This window comes from Lonchura striata, chromosome 6 (genome assembly GCF_046129695.1).
Source record: "Lonchura striata isolate bLonStr1 chromosome 6, bLonStr1.mat, whole genome shotgun sequence".
NCBI lineage: Eukaryota > Metazoa > Chordata > Aves > Passeriformes > Estrildidae > Lonchura > Lonchura striata.
In genome coordinates, this window is record NC_134608.1 from 52,858,822 (window position 1) to 52,883,458 (window position 24,637).

Below are 24,637 nucleotides of genomic sequence, written 5' to 3' on the forward strand. Positions count from 1 at the left end.
TACCAAAACACAACTTTATTGATTAAACACCAATTAAAAGACCAACTGAATGCAAGACAAAGACATTTCAAAGAGTGTGATGCAAGTTAGGTGTTAAATTTCTAAGGAGCTGTACAAGAAGGGGAGGTGGCAATTAAGACAAACAATTTTCTTTCACAAACTGCTCCGACACAGAAAGGTTCATGTAGAGGCTCAGGAGGTTTTCCATGCACTCATGCAATAGAAACATTCTTGAGCAAGTCCCATGTGAAGTATTGCAGAAATGGCTCCAATCACTCTCATGTTTAAATTTGAAAACATATGAAAGCAACAACAAATTTTTCTCTAGAATACAAAATGTGTTTGTTTTCTATGAAGTCACTGGAAGTCCACCAGGAGGAAAGTTTCTCCCACAGCAGCTAAGGTCAACAAAAGTCGTTCTTTGAAAGAGCTGTCAAACATTTCACTGATTTCCTCTCTCAACTCCCTCAGCAGAGGTACTGTGGACTTACCATCTGCATTCAGAATTCTCTCAAAAAGTTTACTCCAGAAATCACTGTCAGGGGTCCTAAAACAAACAGAGCAGTTTTCAGTGGAACAGTACACACACACACAACGTGTCTATCAAAGTCTCCATCTATATTCAACACTAAACATCCCTGGGAGAACCATGCCTGAAATAATATTTTCACTTACCTGAGTAAATATAAAGGCAAACTAGGAATGTGTTGTTCATTTTAGATGTATGGACCCCATTCTCTTTCTCCAATAGGTTTCTGGATAGTAACTACACAGGTCTAAACCAACTATTTATACAGTTGCCTCTTCTAGTATACCTGACCACTACCACCATTCACAGTAAGCCAAGGCAGTTTTAGTTTACAGGAATTATCAAGAACATTTCTGAACCAAAAGACTTGGGAAATTCCTTTCATGAATAAAGGGCAGAGGTAAATCTTATTTTTCCACTTGCAAGCTAAGTTAAAAGGGCAATATTAAAGGAAAGCTGCAAGAAAAAAAAAAAGAGAAAAAGGTGGTTTAGAGCCAGTTTTTCTCCTTTTTTCCCTGCCTTCCATCTGCCAGAGTTCTGTACAGACAATATTTTGGAGACAATTAATAGTAATTAATCCCCTCTCTCCCAGATGTACCCATACAACACGAATAAAAAGGTTAAGTGACTCATTTAAGTCTCAGAAAACTGATATTAGAGCAAACCCTTTGTTCTTCAGTCTTGCACTGCTACTGACTACTGAAGCACTTTTCTCCCTCGAGCTAGGAGTTACAGTGGCTTTGAAACAAATTATCTGCCTCTGCTTTATCTAAGTGACTCACAAACAGCAGCAGCCAGTCTTAGAATGAATCCAGCCTTTACTATTTCACCCGTAACTTTTATATTTGCTAAAATAATTAAGTCAGTGCAGAACCTAACCAAGAAAAAATATGCAAGACTTGAGTCCATTTTCTTTGTGGAATTAGATGAGCAAGAGGTGTGGCAGAGGACATGAAGTGTTGCTAAGGAGGTGTAAGGAGTTCTGAATGACAAAAATAGTCCTAAAAATTCAAAGGCAGCTTCTATATCCTGCCTCACATAAACCTGCACAGATGAAGTTTCCTAAAATAGTACAGTGAAAACAGAAAAAAATCACCATATCCATTCTTTAATAATGGTAAAAGCCCTCCCCTGAAAAACAGGCTGTCAGCATTGTACTCGGAGATGAAAAAATCAACTTGATCAAAATTTACATTCTATCTTGTCCTAAATGTCTACCACAATGTTTCAGTGTTTTCCATTTTTCTGTCACCTTTTAAGTGGGTTCTCTTTTATTGAAAGCCATTGACCTTGGAAGAAAAATGTTGTGCTCTACCCTGCAATTCCCCATTGCTTTGGTATTTTGCTGAACTGGTAGTAAAATCAGCAGCTCTTGCAGTCATTCTGTTATATCTACATTTGTTTAATAAAAATAATTAAGTCCTGCTTAAAAAGCTTTCTTAAGATAAGAGTGTTACGGTTGTTGTATTTAACACTAGTCAGCCTTCTAGTAAGAAGCCTCCTTTCTAGTTCAATACCTGAAGTCTAATTCTAATTCAATACCTGAATTCTAAGAACCGTTTTTGAGGAAAGTTATTCTGTCAATACAATCCCTGAAAAAAAACCGTAAAAACAAACAAACAAACAAACAAAAAACCACACAAAAAAACAAACAAAACAAAACAAAAAAAAACACCAACAAAAAACCCAAACCACTAAGCAAACTCAAATGAACCTCAAAGAAATAAAAAAAATCACTTTCCAAATCAATTGGAGAATTTTGAAGGACAGAAGCACTTAACAAAAGTAGAATTACTAAAAGCAAGAGGAAGAAGAATCCTGTGTCTTCAGGAGTGTTACAAGTGCCATCAGCACGTGTGGCTCTATGCACAGGATGAAGAGCAAAATAGATCTCCATCAGCTGACTCTTCTCCCAGGGAATATTCAATTGTGGAGCCTCTTCTGGTGGATGAAGGCTCCCTGCAGCTATGAATTTGCTTGTCACAGATTACTTGAAAGCTTCAAACTGACTACATCAAGTGACAGTAAGAACTAGACAGACTAAAAGATCCATGTGTGAATGGAAACTGATTCAGTGCAAATTCCTTATTCCCACATAATGAAATACCTCATTTACACTGTTGATGGAAGACTTCAGTACAATGTGTAACTAAACCTATGCAGACATTCCTTGGAATAACTGATATTGAAAAGTAAGTACAGATGATGAATGGTAAGTCTATAACTTTCACAAGCAAAGCAGTAGACATGGTGGAAAAGAAATTCCTTATTTGTACTCTGAACTCCCAAATTATGAACTGATGCAGCCAGGTGAGCAAGAAGCCATTACAGCCTGGTTCCTGCTCCACAGAACTTGTGCCCAGACTTAATATTTTTCCTGCTGTGTCTCCTTTAGCCCTTCAGAGGTCCCACTCCTCAAGACTCCCTCCCATTTCTAACTCAGCCCAAAATCCTAATTTTTTCAATCCAGTCCCCAGCTTTAACTACAATTGCTTTCCAATTAACTCCTCCCCTCCAAATTCCACTGGCAGCCAGCCAGCCCTATCCTTCCCAGCTCGGACTTATTATTCCTCCTGCTCCAATTATCCCAACAGTTACTGATCTTCTTCCCATACCCACATCCTGACAGGTCCCTGACACCATGTCCCAGCCTTCCCAACTCAGGCCTTATTTGGCTTCATCTGCAGTAGCTCAATTTAATCTCTTGCAGAATTAAACAAAGGATATCATAGTAGAAAACCAGACACATACCCAGTAAAGGAAAAAAAAAAAAAAATAAAGGCATTTTTTCCTCTGTACACAGCTTAAGAAGATTGGATTTTTTCCAAACGCTGAATACAACAAACTGGTAGATGTAAGCAGTGCAGGTTGCTAGGGAACTGGACAACTCCCACTGGTAGTGGGTTTTCTTAAAGCAATGGTCCTAACAGTGATCCATGATCCTGAATCAGATACCTGTCCAGCAACTGCTGTCAGGAGTGCAGAGTTCTGGAAAATCCTTATGAAATGCCAAGGCAAGAAAACGTGCAGTATGTGCCTAACAAAATAAACAACTGTTCAGTCTAAGAACAAACAAAGGGCACAGGAAGGCAGAGCAGACTTATAATCACAACATGTGGCTAAAAGAGAGCAGTAGAATTTCATACCTGAGACAAAATGCAGCTTCCAAAAAGCAGCTGTTTGCACACTTGCATCTTAGATTACAGTTTTAAATTATTTTCTTTGCTGTAAAAGTGTACTGTTTATACAGCTGTTACACCCTGCCATCAGTGTCTTAGTAGAATAAAAAAAATAGCAGAAAGCCAAACGAATCCATTTCTGAGGCAACATGCTCATGTGATCTTTGCCCCCCTCACCACCCACCCACTTACAAACTTCTCCAAGCTTGATCTGTAAGGTGCAGAGACTGTCAGTCTCATCTGAAAAGATGAAAAAGCAAAACCATCTCAACCAGATTATTCATATTCAACTTAAAATTGTCTCCTATGCAGCACTGAGGCTACCAGTGAACAAGTCCAACAACTTCACCTTTCCAGCCCCACAAAATTAACACTTTTTGGCAAAAACAGCCCCAAGTTGTACATTCCAAGCTCTGAAGATAGTATCAGTATAAAGAAAATGAAGTTAGATGTCTCTTCTTTCCCAGCAGCCCCCTCTGCAAAAGGACTTACTTTGATAAATTTTGGCTGATTTTCCAGATGGAATTCTCCTGATAGACCTGGATATGATCCCCAAACAACATCAAATGGACTATATCTGCAATGCCAACCAAGTCTACCTGTAATCACATCAAACACCACAAAGTTCAATGTCTATCACTTTTTGCTCTTACTGTTTTCACACATTTAACTCAGAACCATCATTACACCAAAATCTTCCAGGGACCTGTTAAACAAAAAAACTTCTTAAGGTAAAATTCTGTTTTCATTGTAGGTTTCTAAATAATTTCAGTAGTTACAATCACTGAATAGCACTGTTAATCTTTTACTTAATGCCAGAGATTCCATCAGATGCAAAATTCTCTTTATTCAGTATTTATTGATCAGAGCTTTCCATGGCACTTGTAGATTTTAATTTACGAAAATGGCTTCTGTAAAGGAAACACAGAAATTAACATGTCCTACTAAATATAGACTCACCTGATAAGGGAAAGAACTTTCTGCCAGAAGCTGCTGTCCATGAGGGGTCTGAGCAGTGGGAAAGTTAGAGGGCAAGCTGACACGAGGCAGTACCCTCAAATCCAGACTGTGAGTAAAATCCACCACCTTCAGAGCATTTGGCACTTCCTCATTAGAAAATGCATCACAGATCCTGAGCAGAGAAAGCACATGAGGCAGAAGAAGATCCAACAAACCTCTTCTTTCTTTTAGAATTAAATTTAATGGCACAGCAAAGGTGAGTCTTAACCATGTCAATACTCCCCTCTGATGGCTGCTGTCAGAACTACTGCTTCAAGGGCTGCCTTGGATGGCAAGGGCTCACAGCAGGGAGCTCAGGGATCATAGTGATGTCTCCACAGTAAGCAATAGGAACCAATAAAGGGTTGAGGATAATGCTATTTTTGTATTTGTTACAGTTATCTGAAACAAAGTCCATGGACTGTGGGAATAGTATGATGACTTTTCACCAGTCCTGAAATTATGAGCCAGACACAGGTGATAAAAAGGGGTTACCTTTGTAAGGATTCTTATGGTGCACAATGTGCTAGATGAAAAGTACTGAAGATGTACAAATAACAAAGCAGATACAATCTTTATATGTTTAGCAAATTAGCATAACTGACAAGCATCCTCAATTAGAGACATAGGTGATGAGGCAATTCCCCCTGGTTCTACCCATTTCTGAACAACCCTCCTCAGATAGGAACTAAACTTTGTTTATGAATGTGTCTCAAAGAGCTGGTTTTCAACCTTGGCTCTCAGAGAGCCCAACTTTGGATCCCAGGGCTTGGAGCCAGTGGGGAATTTATTTTGTCTTTCTATCTAATAGAGTAGGTAAAATGCTAGCTACGACTGCAATAATAGGCTACAGAGCTACAAATATACATATGTAAAGAATATAGAGAATAGATAAAAGCAAAAAGGCAAAAATCCACTTGGAATCAGTGTAATGTTTTGCACTTCTCCCTCTCCATCTAAATCACAGAATACTTGAGACAAAAAATAATTATGCTTGATAATACTTCTACAAACTTCTAGCCTACAGGTGAGGGAGGACAAAATGGAAGGGTAGGGAGGAGTATCTCTATTGACAACTGCCAAGCCAACAATATCCACATATCACAGCTCTGACTACTACTCTTCTTACATATTTGTATGCTCTGAGCTTACTTTGTATGTTATATTATGTACTTATGCACTTGTCCTTTTGCTATCTGAAAAACCCCAAACCATTACCCTAAATTTTTGGCAGTTGTTTGTCTTATGTTTGCCAGAGAGAAATCCAGCAGGAGGTATCCAAGTCCATCAAGCCACTGTTAGATCAGTGACTTCCTAAATAGGATGCAGCACCCTAAGGGATGTGCAAGACAACCCATTGTAGGATGTGAAGAAAATATTAGGACTTGCATAGTACAGGTATGTAATTTATAAAGAATTATGTAAACAAGTTATTAATAAAATGATCAAAACCAAATTATAAGTAAAATATATTGGGAATATGTATGTTAGATGACTGTAGGCTTAAAGTAAATTTACATTTAATAGCTATTTTTAACATATCAATGATAACTAAGAACAGCCTCAGTGAATTTATGTAATGGAATTACATCCGATTCATTAGACATTCTGGTTACTGGCTTCCCACTGATGCCTGAAGTTTTAGCTTTCATGTATTTTTCATGTATTTGTGATTCTGTAGACTGCAAAACGCCTCAGTGTAACTTCCAGTACTTTTCCAACTTTCCTTCCCACAATGAACAGGCACTTATTGACACATTCCTAAAATTTTCTTGTCTTGCCTATAAATTCTCCAAGGACACTTTATTTTGCATATGTAATCCCTGGCATAATAAAGGTAGGAGAGGAGGGTAGAACCCAGGGAGGAGATTACCAAACCAACTGCTCTTCTCATTAGACAATACTGGCCAGATATTCCCATTGCCCGGTCTTATCAATTGCAAGTATCTAAATTGGGGCACTGTTTTTTTGCCATATTGTGTACCTGAAAGCACACAACCTTCAAGTAAAGGTTTGCTTTTATATTATCATTCTAACATGCTCTGGAAAAGTTTGTGCTTTATTTCCAGACACCATCACACTCACTTCACAGATCACATTCCAAGGGATATGTGGCTTTGTTAACGTAACATGAGAAAGAGCTTAAAGAAGAAAATTAGGTCTATGCATTAAGGTACAAGCTGGAATGCAGAGGAAGCTGAACATTTTGTTTAGGGTATCTGGATATCCCAGTCTCACCCATCTTATGTCTTCAAATCTCCTGAGTTTCAGGTACATAAAGGCAAGTTACAAACCATATTGTAACTTACATTAGAGGTCCAGAACCTTGGTAAAGCAGAAACTTAAAAACACAGGTAATAATAGCAAAATCATTTTATGGAGCTTAAGTTTTACATCAACGTATACTATTTCTACAGGAAGGCTTATTCCTAAATTAAGTGTTTTCACTCTTACCAGAATACACTGGAGCCTAAAAAACCTGGACTGCAAAATCAGGCCTGTTTTGCCAGTGGACAGGTTCAGCACAAGAGGTTCAGAAACCAACTCAAGGAATAGTGTCATTTTTTATAATTAGAAAGACTACAAAGACTTACACAAGGAGAAGCTCAGCAATGTACCTCATCATTGCTACCAAGGATTGCCTACAGTAATTAAGATACAGCACCCATTACACCCTAAGACATCACCACCCTCCAGAGCCACACAGCAGCTGGGGGACCCTGTGGCAGCCAAGCACTGGAGAGCGCCTCCCAGAACTGGGAATTTCTATGGGTGCATCCACCCGCAGGCAAAGAGGCTTCCGACTGTGCTGGGACAGGGCCCAGCTTGGGCAGGGGGCAATAAACAAGCTCACACCACTTCCAGTGCAGGAACATCTGGGGTCAGCCTCCTCCTGGGTTCTTCCCAAAGCCTCTCAAGGCACAACCCAGGGAGTTGCCTTTGCTCCTACAACCCCAAAAACCCAGGTGTGGCCTTATCTAGTTTCTAAATACAGGAAGGTGAATACATGTTTTGACAATGAGTGGATACATAGATCATATTGCTAATGAATCTTTGTTACTGAGTAGATACAAATATAACATTTGGTTGGAAGGTTCGTCTAGAGTGCAGCTTTGGCTCAGGCCTGTTGTTCAGGCCTCAGTACTTCTGTACACCAGCTCAAGGGTAGAAGCTACAGAAGCAGGGGAGCTGTAGCTGAAATGACTGCTCTGTACCCTCCCATAGTCATAGGCAGAGACAAACCTGTCTCCCAGAAAAAACACGTCTGGCCTCAGATCTCCATGGACAATCTCCGCTTTGTGCAGCTTCTCTACCACATGCAGAAGATCATGAACAACCAAGAAGAGGATTTCCTTTGTGATGAACTTACGGTCACGGAGAATATCCTGAAAAGAGAATAAACATCTATCTCTGTACCCTTCTACCTTAGATTAGGTGAAATATTTATAGCTCACTTTTTGTTTCATTATTCATCTGTACAGAGGTAACAGTCCCACCATAAATTCAATATAATCAGATTTTGCTCAGACAGAATTGCAAGAACTGTAAGCTAGGAAACATTATTCAAAATTGGACAAAAGACCAGGAGGAGGAAATTGAACTGAAGACTGAGATCACTATTGAATTTCAGTCCTATTTGTATGCAACAATTCAAAATGCACTTACAAGACCTAAAGTGCAAATCATTCAGCAAGACATTAATTGCCATGACCTTGATGTAGCTGACTGGAATGTATTGAAAGAGGTCAAGTTAAACAACAGCTTTAGATGCAAATCTTGCTATGGAATAACGTGGTTCTTGGCTCCAGTCCTTTATGACTCACAAAGACAGAAAATGTGAAAAATTGGTTCAAGATTGTCTCTGAGAAGCACATGATCTATGAATGAGAAACCAGAGCCAACAGAGTCATTAACAGACAGCCCTGATTTGTACACAAAAACCAGATGAAAACCAGAGCATCTGTATTGCAGGATTAGACAGGAGAAGCTCTTCAGAAAGGAGCATAACACCACTCCAGACTCACTAGTGGCACCCAAGCAGGAGTTTGGACCCTCCAGTTATCCTTGGTTTGCCCGTACTGACCATGAGTGTGAAGCAATTTGTATCCTTGTGCACAATGGCACAGCCGTCCTGGTACAGGTAACAGTTGCAATTCTCACTGAAGCTCTGGTCAAAGTCAGAATTCAAACGCTTCTGTAACTCAAGGGTGATATAAAAATCCCAAGGCACAGGCTGAGAATACACCTACAAGAAGGTACATAAGAAGAACATTTATTTTTGGAATAAAGTGAGAATTGCTCATTTTCATATTATTCCCATCCTCTTTTTATTTCCCCCTCCCACCTGATCAAGGAAGACATTTTTCACAGTCAGAAACTTTTAATCTAGACCCTCAGTTAGGAAGAGGACTTGAAGTAGCAAACTTCTGGCATGGAATTCGGAAATTAAAAGTTTATATTAATGGATGAGATTTTGCCAGTTCACACTTCTTGTACAATAACCATCATGTGTGTTACCTTTATTGCAAATCCCTTAACATCCCACTGGAAACTGCATCCAGTTGGAATGGCAAAAAACATCTTGTATTCTTCATTGTTCCAATATTCCATTTTGATGCAGTAAGTCTCATTTCCTGTGTTGAAAGTTTACATTCATAAACTGTCACAGTAAATAGCTCTTCCCAAGTCATTTCCCACCTGCACCAAATAAAACTAAGAGGGTGGATACGAGCCATAATTCAAACCCATCAGAGCACAAGCTCTGCACTGCAGAGGGTCTGGCACACCTACCCAGCTCAACGTCTTTCTCAACCACCATGTGAGGCAGAGCTCCAGCTTCCAAGTGAAAATCTGGAGAAGCAGCCAGCGATGATAACACAGAACCTAAAAGCTTTTTACGCTGTTCAGGGCTCCACAGGAACTGAGCTACATCATCATCTAAATAAACAAAAAACATGAAGAGATGAGCTGAAATTGTGTTAACTCTCTGCAACTTGATTGTATCTGTCAGTAAAAGTAAACTGGATACTGGAAACTTTTGATCCACACTCTGATTTACTATTCATCTCCTAGCAAGTCAACTCATCTCTTTCCAATAGTTCTGGGAAGTCAATGTGACCCTTGTCTTTAGAACTGCCTTACAGACTTTTATCGTGAGGTTTAAAGGATTCTACTGTAGCATCATGCAAAATGTTATCTTTTGCAAGAGACAAAGCTCTGAATTATTTCAGCCACAGCAGAATTCAAACTCACTCTGCAAATTAAAACTCGTTTTCTAAATCTATGCCCACAGCAAGTGATTAGTTTGGGGTTTTTAAATTATGGGGTTTAGGGAAATTTAGTCCTTGGATTACAGCAGAGGTTTTATGCAAGAAAAGGAAAACAAAGTTGGACTCCAACTCTGCTGCTCACTGCAATGTTAAGAATTTAATGGCTTTTATCTCCTAGAAGACACCTGTCGGACTGGACTTATCTTCCTCCATAACAGAACATAAGGTCATTCAATAGATGAGTTGATCTGTAAAAAAACCAAGGTAGCCTCAGTGTTTACTCTGCTTGATCATTTGAGATAAAACATAAGAACTGGATGGCCTCTACTGCTTTCTCCTAAATGCCATGGCTGTAATGAGGGAGATCATTTTAAACTTCCACAGTACACACTGTAAGGACCAGATTATATCTGTTATGCCCACACTTTTTTGAAAAGCATTGCAGTAAGTACTGCTCAGGAAGCAATTCTGTGAAAGATCCAGGAAATAGTGTAGGCTGGAGGCTACAATGTGTTCTATGCTTTTGCCATCACAAACCTAGGAAATTTACTGGCATATTTTGCAGGAATAAACTGACAGATATCTGAAGTAATTTTTATTCTTTACACAGTATTAAGAATTACTATATCCAGGGTGAGAGCTGCAGCTCAAGGGAGATGTGAAGAAATTAAGAAACAAAGCAAATGGAAAGATCCAAAGTTTAAGAAAGGACCATTAAAACATCTGAACAAATGCTATTTTTTTCTGAAGACATTTTTCATCTTGCTCTAAAGTTTAGTACATATGATAAAAACAAGACAAAGATCCATCCAAAATATCCCAGCTATTTCAGTGATGTGACTTCTAATTGTATTTTCATTCCATGCCTCATCATAAAATAGTCTGCAGGCACATGAAAACATAACTCTCCAGAGTAGATACACTAAAATTTCAAATACACAATGCCAATAAATACACCATAGACCAAAACCAAAGGAATTAAAGAAGGCTGAACACCTTGAACATCATCATCCAACACACATCTAATTCCACAGGACAGATTTTGAAGGCCTTTTGTGACCATTTCTGTTCTAACTGTAATCTAAATATTTAGAACAGAAACAAACAATTGCCTTTAACTAGAAGAAAAACAAGCAAAGAAATTGACTATTTAAGTATCAGTACTGTTTTCCCTCAATAGGAATAAGAAGGATATTGTGAAGCAGCACAAGAGTTTACAGCATAGTTAAAATGCAGATTTAAACCAAAATTATGCAACTTGCAGTAGACTCCAAATTCGTGTTCATCCATTTCAAAGTAGTAGCTTATCAGCCAATCAGGAGACACACAGTATGATGACAGAGAAAAAAGAAAGACAAACCAAAACAAAGCTACCTTAGAAGTTATTACTGCCATCCAGACCAAATTTTCAATTTTGGAATTTGACCTCATTACTCCTACAGACTGCCTGCTTTACTACCCTAAGTAACTTCTCTGTCACCTTAATACTGACATGTTTTGAATGCTGACAAGCATCCTGTACTGCACCTCACTGCTGCTTCAGACAAGGGAGACAAGTTCAGTCACCAGTCATAGTAACGGGAAACACACAAACAGAGTGGGATACAGGAAGGGCAGAAAAACCCCCGCATTTAGTGACAGGTGCAAGTTATTTGTAGTGAGTGAAATTCATGTTAGTACTAACCAGTAAAGTTTCCACCTCCAGAATCAGTAACCACTTCAGCAGGCAAGCTCTGAGCCAGCTCCAGTTTCTCACTGATCTGCAGGTATTTTATATCAGATGTTTGTGTAACAGAGGACAGAGAACCTCCTGAGACTGAAGCACCTGACGAGTGAGTGTCTTCCAGGCTTGCTTCCATGATTGGGCTGTAAATAAAGCCATCAAGTACTCAGCCTTCCCAAAGATATAAATTGTAGATAATGTCAGCCAGGGGACTAGGAGAGGATACTGTGCATGCCGAGATTTAATTAACATGAAGAAATTCTTTCCCATGCCCAGCAGAAAGGCAGAAGTCATGCCAGAGTTTCATTTCAGTTTTGATGATTGATTATACTCGGAATCTTAGTGTAGAGATGATTATATAAATCTTCTCTTCCACCAAATTTAACTGATACAACAGAAGACATCCTGAATATTTATCACTACCTTTGCTACAAAATTTCAGTACTTTTAAAGCAGTGAAGGGTTGGGTGGGAAATATTTCTTCCTAATTATAATCAGCAAGGTTTTCAAGGAACCTCTCAAGTAAAAAACACATTCAGCACAGTATCCATGTTTACATCCTAAGAGCCAGAAAATCAACTCAGCTCTAGATTAAGAAACTCCCATATAACAAATTATTCTTCACAATGACAAAACGGTTATTCTTCTCTTCAGCTTTTTTACTCTGTAGAAGAACTAAATTATGAACACTAAAAACATTTTATATAGTCAAAATAAGTACAGAAGCCAAGAGTAAAAAAGGAAGTGATGATTCTGCTCTTCATGTTTGATAATGAGGACAGAAAGCATTTATTTCTCTGTAAGTTATTTGGTTAAAAAAACCTTGTACTTAAGTCCCACAGCAGTAATGCAAAAAGCCAATGGGCTTGCTATTACCTCTTCAATCTGCTCAAGTCAAAGTAAAGTCTGAGCTACAGAAATTGCTCTGACCAGGATATTCTGGTCTTTTCAGAAAACTCCATCCTTAGCAACAGTAAAGCCACAACATGAAAGACATGCAGGAGAAAGGGCTAAAGGTCCCTTACTGTTAATTACCTCAGTTTTTTGACACTGAGAGCTTCAGTGTATGCCCCTTCACACTCTGGTGTCTCCTGATTCAGAGGCGCACTCTTGGATTCTGGACTGTCTTCCTTCAGTTCACTCTGAGAGAAAGCAGGAGCTGGGACTCTCTGAGCTACCACCCTGTGAAAGGGCGTTGAGGCCAGGTGGGCAGCCCTGTTAAAGTCACACGTGTCCTCTGGGTTGGCACAAAGGGTCTTGTTCTTGTAGGAGCCTGTCACAATTGCATCCTCACTCAAACGTTCAATTCCATTCACCTCATCCTGGAGAAAAACAGAAGCGACTGTGAAAGCCTGCAGATTTTATGACCATTTTTTCTTTATTTCAAAGATGAACATTTCTCTTCCCTTGCTTCCACTCCACCACCTTCCAATGTGAAAAGGACATTCAGCCTTCATTAACTCTACTTATCACAGAATCCCAGAATGCTCCAGGTCACAAGGGACCTTAAAGACCACTGACTTCCACCTCCTCACCATGGGCAGGGACACCTTCCACTAGACCAGGCTGCTCCAAGCCCCATCCAACCTGGCCTGGAACCCTTCCTGGGACAAGGCAGCCACAGCCACAACATGATATTTCCAGTATAATCTCATCATCATCCTGTCCAATTCCTGCCATGCCAGGCAGCAGTTTAGAATCCTTGGTTTTCACACGTGATGCCAGTCCAGACAAGCTGACTCAGTCTGACAGCAGCACAGGCTGCCTTGCTCTCTCCTGGGCAGGAAATCTGCCAGGGGCTGAAGTGTTTCCTTACACAGGCTGCTGTTGCTGCTCTGCTTTCTTTGGCACTCAGAGAATCCACAGGATCATGAACAGAGAGAGGCTGACGGGCACTTTTCTGCCTATGATCTGCTGAACAACTAAGAAAAAGTTACAGTCAGTTACCTATTTATTAGAGCAGCTTCCCATCTCCAACAAATTCCTCTTAAGAGCTTAAGTCTATTGATCACTTCAATCAACTAATTTCTACTACAGAACTAGCAGTAAGCAATAATTACAGCTCTCCAGAATGAAGCAAGTTTATAGAGTAGCTTAAATAGTTCCAGGTTGAAGATGAAGAACAGAAGAGTATTTTCTCATCATGGATTCTGAGTAATTAAATTAAAAATACCAACATAAACAAAACAAAACACACCCCCCACACATCCCTGTAGTTAACGCGTATTTCAGCTGCTACAGCAACAGCTTTGATCCTTCTGTTTTCCTTCCCTCTGAAATCCAAGTCTTGAATAATTCTACCTTATATTCTGATTTGTCAAAGCAGAGGATTCATCAAATATAGAGAAAAACGGAACAGCAGCTGGTGGGCGAAGCAGACCAACATCTGTAAAGAAAAACGAGGAGGCTCTTTCATATCCATAGTTCTTCCAAAATAGCATATCCAATACTACTTAAAATAATTAATACACAGTTCTAAAAGTACTGCTTCTAACAGTAAGTTACAGAGCTGGCATACAAAGAAACCTATTTAATAATGTTTGGTTTTGCTACGTTAATGAAACCACCCCTTTACCACCATATGTGAGCTAACTTGCTGTATTTAGACTATGCTTCAGAATTTGTCCATTTTTCTGCAAGACTGTCTCATTTCGCTGTTTCTCCTCAGAGTTTAAAAATGTATTTCCACTGTGGCTATCTGGGGACACATCTGGAGTCTGGATAACCTCTGTCAACAGCAACAAAAGTCAACCCCAATCTGAAGTAAAGTTCTTTGGGATCTGACCTTCCCAACAAAACTTACCAAAATCAATAATATACAATTTACAGATGCATTCTCCTAGCAAAAACTCTAAGGAAAAAGGACTTAAGGCAGTTATCAATCTCATGATAGCATTAAACTCTTCTGAAATGCTAGAAAGACAGCAAACATGAAAAATGGAAGAAAACTTTCCAGCTACTGAAAGAAAAATGCTCTTCTTCTTGAAAGTCGTTTCAAATAGTGACAGTTCTCAGATCTCAGATGCTCTATATTTTGCACAATAAGGTAAAATGCACTACTAGCACACATACTGTTATTCTTCTTATCCACCTAAGCTTTGGGTTTTACTTTGCTGCCTTCTTGGTATTCATGGAACACTTTCCTTTAACCAGACTGTCTCATTAATGGTAAAAAACTTCACTACTTACCCTCAGAACAAGATGGTTTATGTAGTTGAGTATCTTCATAGATCTGGAATTCACTGTGAAAAAGATAAAATAAACAAGTTTGTATTCTACAGATCCTCACAAAACATAAGTAAACTCTGTAAAAAAGGCAAGCCAAGATGACAAATGCTTCTTGAAAAAAGTTAAGATCCCTCAGACATATGGAGAAAGCGCACAGATCCTGGTTATAGGCTGATGTCAAGGCTATACTCCATTCTACCTGAGAAAACAGGCTGCTAGTGATCCATGTTACTAGTCATACCTACATAGCCTCACAAGTGTTCTCCCTGCTGGCTAAAAAAACCCTCTAGTACCTTTGTGACTGAGGCTGTTTCTCCCCATATTCTTTTGCACTGGGAAAAGTAAATCCTTGCATTCCCAAAGGTGTGGAAGCTCCCATTACCTCTGCTGCCTGCAGAAACAAAGGCACATTTTAGTTCTACAGTGGTAGAATCACAAGCCAGGCAAAAAGGCTCCAAAACCATGAAGATAATTCCACGTAGTCATTAAAATCCTGATAGGAAATGGTTGCCTTTAGCTGCTTTTATTTGTACATAGCTTACCTGCACGAAGAAAGTAAAGTCCACTTTTATTGCACAGTGAAGTTAAAAGGCATCATTTACTCTTTGCAACCATATTTATACTTTTATAGGAGATTTTAGTTACTCTCTAACCATTAAGGACATATGTAAGTAGTTAGGTAGCCTAAAAAAGTCACAACTCTGTTTCATTATTTAAAGTACTTACTGTGAAGGCATTGTTTTAGAAACAGGGAAGTAAGAGAAAGAGAGAAAGAGCATATACTTTACTAGCGAAGAATCCTTTCAAAAGAAGTTTAAAATGTGTTTGAAGAATATCGGAAATGCTTTCTTTTGGCTTTTTTGGGTACTTTTATTTAAAATTGCATGTACTTGCAGATAAATGAGTACAATACCTGTTCATGTGGTTGTGGCTGCTTGTCATCTTCTTTCTTCTTTAATTTCTTTTCCAGCTCTTCAATCTTCCTTTGTATTTCTTCCTTCTTCCGTTCAATGGCTTGTATTTCATCTAAGGAAAATACACTTCTAAGGCCCAATGCCTATTTCACATACAATTGGTGGCTGCAGCCTAAATTGTCAAGGGGCCGAAACTTCTGGTGGTCTTTCCCTGTCCCACAGCTTCCATGTAAAGCTGTTGAATGTGCTACTGTCTCTGTACCTTACAGCAGTTAAACAACTACTCCAGTAGAAAAAGACAAGCAGCTGCAACAACAGACAGAAGCAAATACAATTTCATTATTCCATCTGGAATGCCCTACTTATTCCAGCCCACTTTGAAACATACCCTCATCTTTCTTTCTTGCTTTCTTCCTGTACATTTCAGCTCGGATCTCTTCAAAAGAGAATTCATCTACTCCAGCATAAACTTTCTCTTTGCAGTACATCACCATCTCTTTCTTTGCCTGAGCGTCCTGTTGCTGATGCTGCACACGCTGCAGTGGGTCCTCCCGTTCCTCAGGTTTGCGAGTACTTAACACACAGTTTATGCTGGGCTCAATTTTGCATGGAGTCCTGAAGAAATAAGAATTTATTACTTGGGCTTTGTGAACTTCACTGTAGCACAGAAAAGCAGGCACAGGATACAACAGATTTCAGAACCTGTTTTTGGAGTAAAGACATTTTATTCCATGTTTTGAAAAAATACACAAGAAAATTGGAATGAGTAACACCAAACTACTCAGAATTGTGTGACAACTAAAACAAAACAAACAACCAAGCACAAATGCAACCTAAAGTGTTTATAATGTACAATCAAAAACAAATAAAATTCTTATAATGTCTGAACTGCCGTGCATCCTGAAGAAGGATCTGTTAAAATCAGCTCCATTGAGCTGTGTGACCACAGGCAAGACAAGTCCCTAAACTCTGGTTTGTTGGATGGTTATCAGGAAGAAAAGGGGCACAGGAGAAAAAGGACTTCAAAATGGATTTTCTTGGGCCAGAAGAAGCAATGCTGGTACAGCTTTACAAACATGTGGATAAGCAATCCACCTTGATAAACTCAGTTCTGAGAGTGATCATGAGGCAAACAGGTGCTCCTAATGTTTGGGATTTTAAAGCTTTATTGGGGGAGTGTGGGGATCAATATCAAGATCATAACAGGGACCTCTGCCAAGAACCCTGGATGACAGCAGGTGCTGTGATTTGCACCATATATCAACAGTTTCAGCATAGCACTTCCACATTTGGCAGGTAACAGTGGTATCATAAGGAAATTGATTCAAAGACAGAAAAAAAAAAAAGTACTTTTAAGATTTCAACAACAGTATCTAAACCTACATACCAAGTGTCTGCCTAAGTTACTTAGAGCTCACTTAGCCTGGTGCTCAGTTCTACCCACTACATCCCTCTCCCTGCTATGAAAAGCTGCTGCCTTCCATAAGTAACAAATCTTCATCCCAGAGAAATGATAATGCCAAGAGATTGACCCTCTGATGTGGCATCACTGACTTGGATGAGAAAGAAACAGCCTTACACTTTAAACTGGAATGCAGATTTTACTTATTTGTCAACTAAACAATGGCACCGCCAGAGGCACAGCCATCCTGCAATCCACATGCAAATCCCTGCTGCTCACCACCTCCCAGCATTCCTGGGTTCCATGCAGTTCAGACCTCTGGGAACTGTCACTAATACCAAACAGTCTTTTCCACTCCTCTCTCAGAAGGAGCCTGTCTATTCCCTGGCCATCTCATTACCCACAGAAAGGTAGAGCAACCTTCCAAAATAACGTGTTTTCCTCTGCTCTAACTGAGCCACCCCATCTCCTGGGATTTATCAGCATTTCAGGGAGCACTGTACAAGCAGCACACTCACTCCTCCATGACCTAAGCAACACAGTTGGCATGGCAACTCTGACAACTTATTTCAGAATAAAACTCCAGATATGCTGAGGACAGAGTTCCCAAGACAGAAAAAAACCAGCCACATTTGCTGCCTCCATTTGGGCCTCTTTCACAGCAAACAGCACCCTAAGACAGGTAGCTTGTGGTTTTGTGTAAACACACTGAGTTAAGCTATTAAACTCATTAGCATATATGAATATGATATAGGCTCCCACATCATGAGCAGCACTGAACATTTCCTATGTCCTTATGCAACCTCTGCTGAAGCCTCTGTCATCAAGCTGCAGCACTAATTGCTTTCAGGCTGACAGATTTCTAAATTCTTCTAGCTCAAGAGGCTTAAGTACTCGGCAAAACCAAGTCCCAGTTTTAGACAGCAGTTTTGACAATTCCAAATGCAATCCCCCCAGCTCCAACTCAACACTCACATCATCTGGGGCTGAGCTGACTCGTCCACATAGGGGGTGAAACTGGGCAGTGGGTGGGGCACTTCCAAACCAGAGCTCACAGAGCTGCGAGGACGCTGCGGAAGGAAAGGCAACATTAACAACACAGCGATTCATTTCACTCTCCACATCCCTCTGCATTCTGCATCTCCCTTTTCCTCATCTTCTGCTCATTTGGAGGTTTTCTTTTATAGAAAATTAAACTTGATGGAGACTTTTCTGAGATGAATTCTCTTCTGACACAGTCACAGCCCACCAACTGACTACTGGCAAGTAAGAGGCAAGGCACATGCCTCCTGCATGTACTCCCCAGCCGCAGCTCCTCTTATTCTGAGGGAATGTTTTGTACATATTGAGGGAGATATATATACATTATCCTGGCCAGGCTGTGTATTCCTTAATTTCCACAGATGCCACAGTTCACATTTTAAAGCCAAGATTGTCCCCATTCTATAATAATATTCATTCCCTGTCCAACAATAACCTCAGACTTGGAGTTGTTTTTTTTTTTTAATTTTCCCATCAAAGGCCATTACAGCACCACAAAAACCCTGTAACTGTTTCTGTGTTCCATTAGTAAAGAGAAGAGGTAGACTTTAGTCTGACAACGCAATACTCTCATCTGTATATTGCAATTCCCCAAGACTTTTCAGCACAAAAAAATGCATGTGCTGGGAATACTTCACAAACTCACTCCTCTTTTCCATCATTTCCCAAAATGCTTCCTGGGGCATCATGAAACCAGCAGGAAGAGAAACCACTTCTTCCCCCTGCAGGTTTTAAAATGTCAGAGCATTCACCAAAGGCTATTCTTGAACTGCCCTTCAGTGGGGTGGAACGAAACATCTTTGTCTCTTCTACCAGAAACAGGATATTTTATTTAATTAATTCTAAGAAATTTCATTAAGAGGGGAGCAGAGACTACTCTAAGGCCAGACATTAAAAGAAATATGGAAGCATTCAGAGACCACAATGAATGTTTTAAGCAGCACAAACAGACAGGTAAAAGAAATTTTATCTTAATAACTCTTCCTCGCTCTTCTCAGCTATATTAAATCCATTATTTAGTTAACTTTTCCATTCATTTAACCAAACTGCTTTCTATCTAAAAACAACGTTCCTGGAGTTTCCCTAAATTTTAGCTTGGTTGCATCCCTCCCCCATTTGACCATTTGTAAACAAGCTGCACTTATAACAATGTCCATATTGAGAAGATTAAAATATTTTCATCTCGATGCCCAAGGGTTTTAGCTTTTATGTCTTCTTCATGTGTTTGTGATTCTGTAGATTGTTAAATGCCTCAGTGCAACCTCCCGTACTTTCCCACATTTCTTTCCCACAGTGAACAGGCGCTTATTGACACATTCCTAAAAATTTGTTATCTCTTGCTTGTTACTTCTCCAAGGACATTTTATTTTGCAATCATTGGCATAATAAAGGTAGGGGAGGAAGGCAAAAGACAGAGGGGAGATTACCTAAACAGCTGCTCCTCTCATTGGACAACAGTGGGCAGATATTCCAATTGCCCAATCCTATCGACTGCAAGGATCAAATTCTGAACACTGGCTTTTGCCATATTGTGTACCTGAAGGCTTTCAAGGGAAGCTTTGCTTTTACATTGTCATTCTAACATGGTCTGGAAAAGCTTGTGTTCCACACCACGTCACCAACAGAACAGACCACTGGGGACACAAGCTTCATAAAGACACCCGAGGACATCCAGGCATCAATCTCCTGGCTTGCTAGTCTCCTTCTCTCAGCTACAAAAACATGGCAACACTGCGGCTTAGCTGAGCACCTGTGAAACAAACCTGAGCTCACAGGATTGATTCCCTTCACACAAGGTCTTCCATCACTTCTCCACAACAGCCTAAACACCTGTAGCACAGCTGTTCCTTTTGATGTTTACTTTAAGCCATTGGAAGCTACTCTCTGTCATCCGATTGCCAGGATAAATACTCCATTGATACAGCACTTGCATTCTTTTGATCTGCGCTCTTCTGTGTTCCTCACAAGCACTTCCAAACAAGATGTGCAGAATGCTGCACATGCCTTCTTTGCACAAGGCAGCCAGCAAGTTCTTCCTTCAGGTTCTACTTTCCAAAATAATTCAGGTCTTACGCTTCTATCTTACTGATTTAATTAATGCCTGGCTTCTCTCCCCTTCCCTGGATCATGTTTTGCCTCTTACATTCCTTTTCCGCCCTCCAAACATTTCAGCAAGCCACCTCTGCCAATTCTTCTCCTTAGCAAGAATTCCCTTTTCTTGATTTTAAAACTCCAGAGTTTTTGAACCTTATTTGACCAATATCAGCCTGCTAAACCTGAACAGAGTACACATGGCCAGGGACTCTCCTTTAGGAAAGTATCCATTCACAAGAGCATGCAGTGACAGGACAAGGGGGAATGGCCTTAAGCCAAAGGAGGTTGGCTTTGGATGAGATACGAGGAAGAAATTCTTCCCTGGGGGGGGCTGAGGCCCTGGCACAGGTTGCCCACATAAGCTGTGGCTGATCCATCCTTGGGAGTGCCCAAGGCCAGGTTGCATGGGGCTTGAAGCAACCTGGGCTAGTGGAAGGTGAAACCAGATGATCTGTAAGGTTCCACTAAACACAAACAATTTCACAATTGTATAATTTAATCTGCATTTGCAATAGACACAAGCTATAGGCAAAGGAGAAAATCACAGCGTCTATTTCAGGGTTTAGAAGTCATCAACTTAGACACTCCTTCCTCTGATTTCCCCACCCCTTTTGAGCCTCCTTACCCTGCCAGAGTTCCACGGTCCTGCGCTGAGTTCATTCTCCTTGGCCCTGGGAACTGGAGGTGCTGGCCATGACTGTGCGGTAAGTGTGGGAATCTCAGGTCCAGACACAGAATTTTCATCGAAAACAGCAAAACCTGGAGTATTTGGAAGCTGTAGAGAAGCCTGAGGCTGGCAGCTTCTGTTTGGGTTAATGACTATAAGCAAGAAGATTTATGTCAATCAACCTTCAACCATCACATTCAATTGCAAATCTCACTATAAATAGATTTAACTCCTTCAATAACATTTTTTTTAGCTCTTGAATGTACCTTTAACTACATCTCCAGCACGATTAATGGGGGCTCTCACTTTCTTCTTTCCTCTGCCTTTGAGATCTGCCAGCGAACTTCTCTGAGGCTCTGCAATTTCCAGCAATCCCATATTGTCTCCATCAGGACTTTCCTCAAGTGCCAGTAGTGTCTGCCGAGAAACACGGGCCTGAAACTGCCTAGAAAAAAACATTGGAGAAGTCAGCATAACCTTCCCTATCCCAGGAGCCCAGATGAGCACCTACACTCTTCCCTTACTTGTGATGAGCCTGGAGTTTGTCCAAAGGCTCAGCCTTGCGCTGAAGTCCTTCCTGGAATATCAGATCTGCTTTTCTGAAGCTGCCCCTGGCCTCGAGTGCCTCTGCCCAGGTGATGTAGAGTGGGGCCAGCGTGGTGCCAATCTCCTGGCTGTGTAGGTAACCATACAGATCCAAGGGCTCGTTGCAGCAATCGCCCTGAAATAACCCAAGTATGTCTGTAATCATACTGCAGCAGGGTCCCAGTCAAAATCTGAGTTTCAATGCCTCCAGCAAGACCCCAGTGATTTCAATACAAGTCTGACAGGAGCAGCTGTAAGTCCAGTACACAGAATTTTATCATTTCTTATTTGAATGTGGGGTAATTCAATGATTGAATTGCACCATATTAGTGTTCCTGAGAATGAACAGTTATTTTAGCTTCAGATGAAGTATAATATATTTCTTGCCACTTTTGGAATTGGTAGATTACCTCAGCAAGCTAAAGCTGGGAAAATGTTGCTTTGTAAAAAAATGGACAACAAAAATTACAGCAATGGAGAGACAGGACCAGAACACACTTAGCTTGCTTTAGAGTTTAAAAGGATGGGGATAGAAGACAGCTAGAAGCTAAAATACCTGGTAGGACAGATATATTTTAGATGCTGTATCTTTAAATCACTTCTCTTTCTCCTTAAATAAATATTTGAACTCTATTTATTCAAGGCAGCTTTTTCAAAACAAAAACTTCTAGAGTTTGCAGTTGTCCAAAGTGAACAACCCTAAAAAATAGTCTGAAAATGAGAAGCAGAATTCAAGAGTAACATTTCTAGAAAAATATGTCTAATATTGCACTTGTTGGCTCTTGTCACCATAATCAACTTAGCTACATGCAGACAACATGACAAGGTCCCAAAAAAAGCAGCACCCAAGAGATGTTCCCCAAAACACTCACAAACTTGAGCCAGAGATTAAGATAGCGAGGATCTTTGTAGTATCGCTGCTGCCCGTGGAGGGCTTGCACTGCCCTTTCCAGAACAGCTGCAAGGTTGCCATCCTTGCCACCCCCAGGGAAGGCCTGCTCTGTCCACTTGATGTACCTAGAGACAGCATGTGATCATAGCAAGTGTCAGTTCTTAATAAGCCTCTATAAAATATAATGAAATTAAGAAAAAAATAGGCATAACACTGAAACACAATATAATATTTAAACACAATTATAAAAATTAGCTTTCAATTAATTTCTTATTAAATTAGAATATGTTTCCCTTGCTTTTACATGGATACATGACCATTTAACTTTTTTCTGAAATAAAGAAAAACTTACCGCTCCCACACATCTAGAGGGTCATCTCCACAGTAAAATCGTATTTCTGCTTCAAACTCCCTAAAACATAATATTATTCATCTATAAATACATTTGTATCACTGGAAGTTATCTTGTCTAATACAAATTAAGAGTTAATTATTAATTAAAAAGCACAGCCAAATCTCCCTAGTGTTTGCTGTTTAATGCTCCATTGCAAAACAGACATTTTGAAGTCTGTACTACACAATACCTGCACTGAGTAGTTCTAAAATCCTAGAGCATGGTAATAGCACAGACATAAATTACTACTAAGCTTCTTTTATGCCTTTTTAATGCCTATGAGATTAGTACAGCTAAAGAAGATATAGATAAAATGAAAAGGGAGGAAGATAAGGGGAAAGGAGATGTTATAACATCACTTACTTTTTTTTAAGCTGCACAGTGGTGTGGCTGGAAGAGTCCTGCTGAGACAGTGCCTCTTGCAATCTGGACATCACCCGTCCCTGCCTGAGGGGCTGCACATTCTCCTTGCTCAGCTCCCACTCATGGCTGTCCTCCTGGGACATGATCACCTCTCCTCCAATCCTGAATGCTTCTCCTTTAATCCTGCATTTAAAAATAAATGGATACCTCCAAGGCTAGGTACTGACCTGAAACCTGACAGAGACAGCTTTCCTAAGCCCATTCACCCCGAATTTCTGTGCAGCCAAACCACACTGCTTAGATTCCCAACTATTAGAGGGACTTGGGGGTTTAATTTCCCGTCCGGAAATACACGAAAAAAAAGCCCATCTTGAGAGTGAAGAACGGCAAGCAGGCAATATTATCAGCAAAAGCCACAAAGACTAAGCCACCTCCCTCGATACCCATTCCTCCTTTCCCTGCCCCGAGACCCTCCTCCTCACAGGGGCTGCCGACGGCCGCGCTCCGGCCAGGGGGAGCCTCAGCCAGGCTTAGTCGGGACCCTCTGGTCCTTCCCCAGTCAGGCGAGCGGGGGCACAGCCCAGCCTCGACCCCCGCCGGGGGGCGGCGGGGCACAGCGCCGGGGACTCCCTGCTGCACCCATGGGAGGTTATTGCTTCCCCGGACGCACCGCCCCACGCCGGGGCCGGGCACCCCGCGCTGTCCGGGCAGCGCCAGCGCCGCGCCGCGCGGAAAAACACGTCTCAGAGCGCCAGAGCCGCGAGCGCCAAGTGCCTCACGCCCTAAAGCCCCCCACGGGTCCCACACAGACACAAACCCTCGCAGACCCCCAGAGACACCCACAGCCCCTCACACCTCACGGACTACAGCCCCTCACCGATCCCCGAGTGCCCCTCAGCCCCGCGCCTCACGAATCCCGCAGCTGTCGGTCCCGCACACCGCACAACTTAGAGCCCCTCAGCCCCACAGGAACGCCACAGATCCCCCACAGCTCCTCAGACCCTATACAAGCGTCATGGCTCATCAACCCCACAGGGAGCCCACAGCCTCTCTCAGCCCCTCACGGATCTCCGAGCGCCTCTCAAGGACCCCAGAGCTCCACGCACCTCGCAGCACAAAAGGCCGCCTCAGTCCCTGATAGACCCCACAATCATGAGCCCCGACCACCTCGCAGCCCCTCACGGACTCCTCAGTGCCCCCCAGATCCTCGAGGGCCCGTCACGCCCACAGCCCCTCAAAGACTCCACAAGTTCTCAGCCTACTCCAGCCCCACAGGCGCGCGCGTCCCCCACGGACCAAACAACCCTCAGGCCCGCGCACTTCGCAGCCCTTGAGACCCCTCAGTCCCTCAGGGACC

The 24,637-nt window shown here is 41.2% G+C and overlaps 1 protein-coding gene across 1 annotated transcript; it reads right to left on the bottom strand.

Moving 5' to 3' along the window:
* On the bottom strand, positions 1–24,309 carry BUB1B (BUB1 mitotic checkpoint serine/threonine kinase B). Its single transcript, XM_077784304.1, has 23 exons — positions 23,951–24,309; positions 23,281–23,463; positions 22,876–22,935; positions 22,504–22,648; positions 21,571–21,767; positions 21,313–21,491; positions 21,005–21,198; positions 18,220–18,314; positions 16,231–16,457; positions 15,842–15,954; positions 15,222–15,319; positions 14,890–14,942; positions 14,002–14,086; positions 13,517–13,622; positions 12,736–13,022; positions 11,662–11,843; positions 9,499–9,645; positions 9,226–9,341; positions 8,792–8,953; positions 7,951–8,093; positions 4,669–4,840; positions 4,201–4,307; positions 1–547 (listed from the first exon to the last, which is right to left on the bottom strand). Exons 2-23 carry the CDS (start codon positions 23,421–23,423, stop codon positions 358–360), a joined length of 3,201 nt encoding a protein of 1,066 aa, XP_077640430.1. The 5' UTR covers positions 23,424–23,463; positions 23,951–24,309; the 3' UTR covers positions 1–357.
* Between the last annotated feature and the right edge of the window lie 328 nt (positions 24,310–24,637).

What these genes read in the sequence shown, in the direction of transcription:
- BUB1B (XM_077784304.1), bottom strand. Translation starts at nt 23,423, where the DNA reads ATGTCCCAGGAGGACAGCCATGAGTGGGAGCTGAGCAAGGAGAATGTG. An exon ending in TGAGAAAGACGTTGAGCTGG is followed by an intron (nt 9,342 to 9,498) that starts GTAGGTGTGCCA and finishes CTTTCAACACAG; the next exon opens with GAAATGAGACTTACTGCATC. An exon ending in GTGTTTTTTCTGGGAGACAG is followed by an intron (nt 4,841 to 7,950) that starts GTTTGTCTCTGC and finishes TTCTCTGCTCAG; the next exon opens with GATCTGTGATGCATTTTCTA.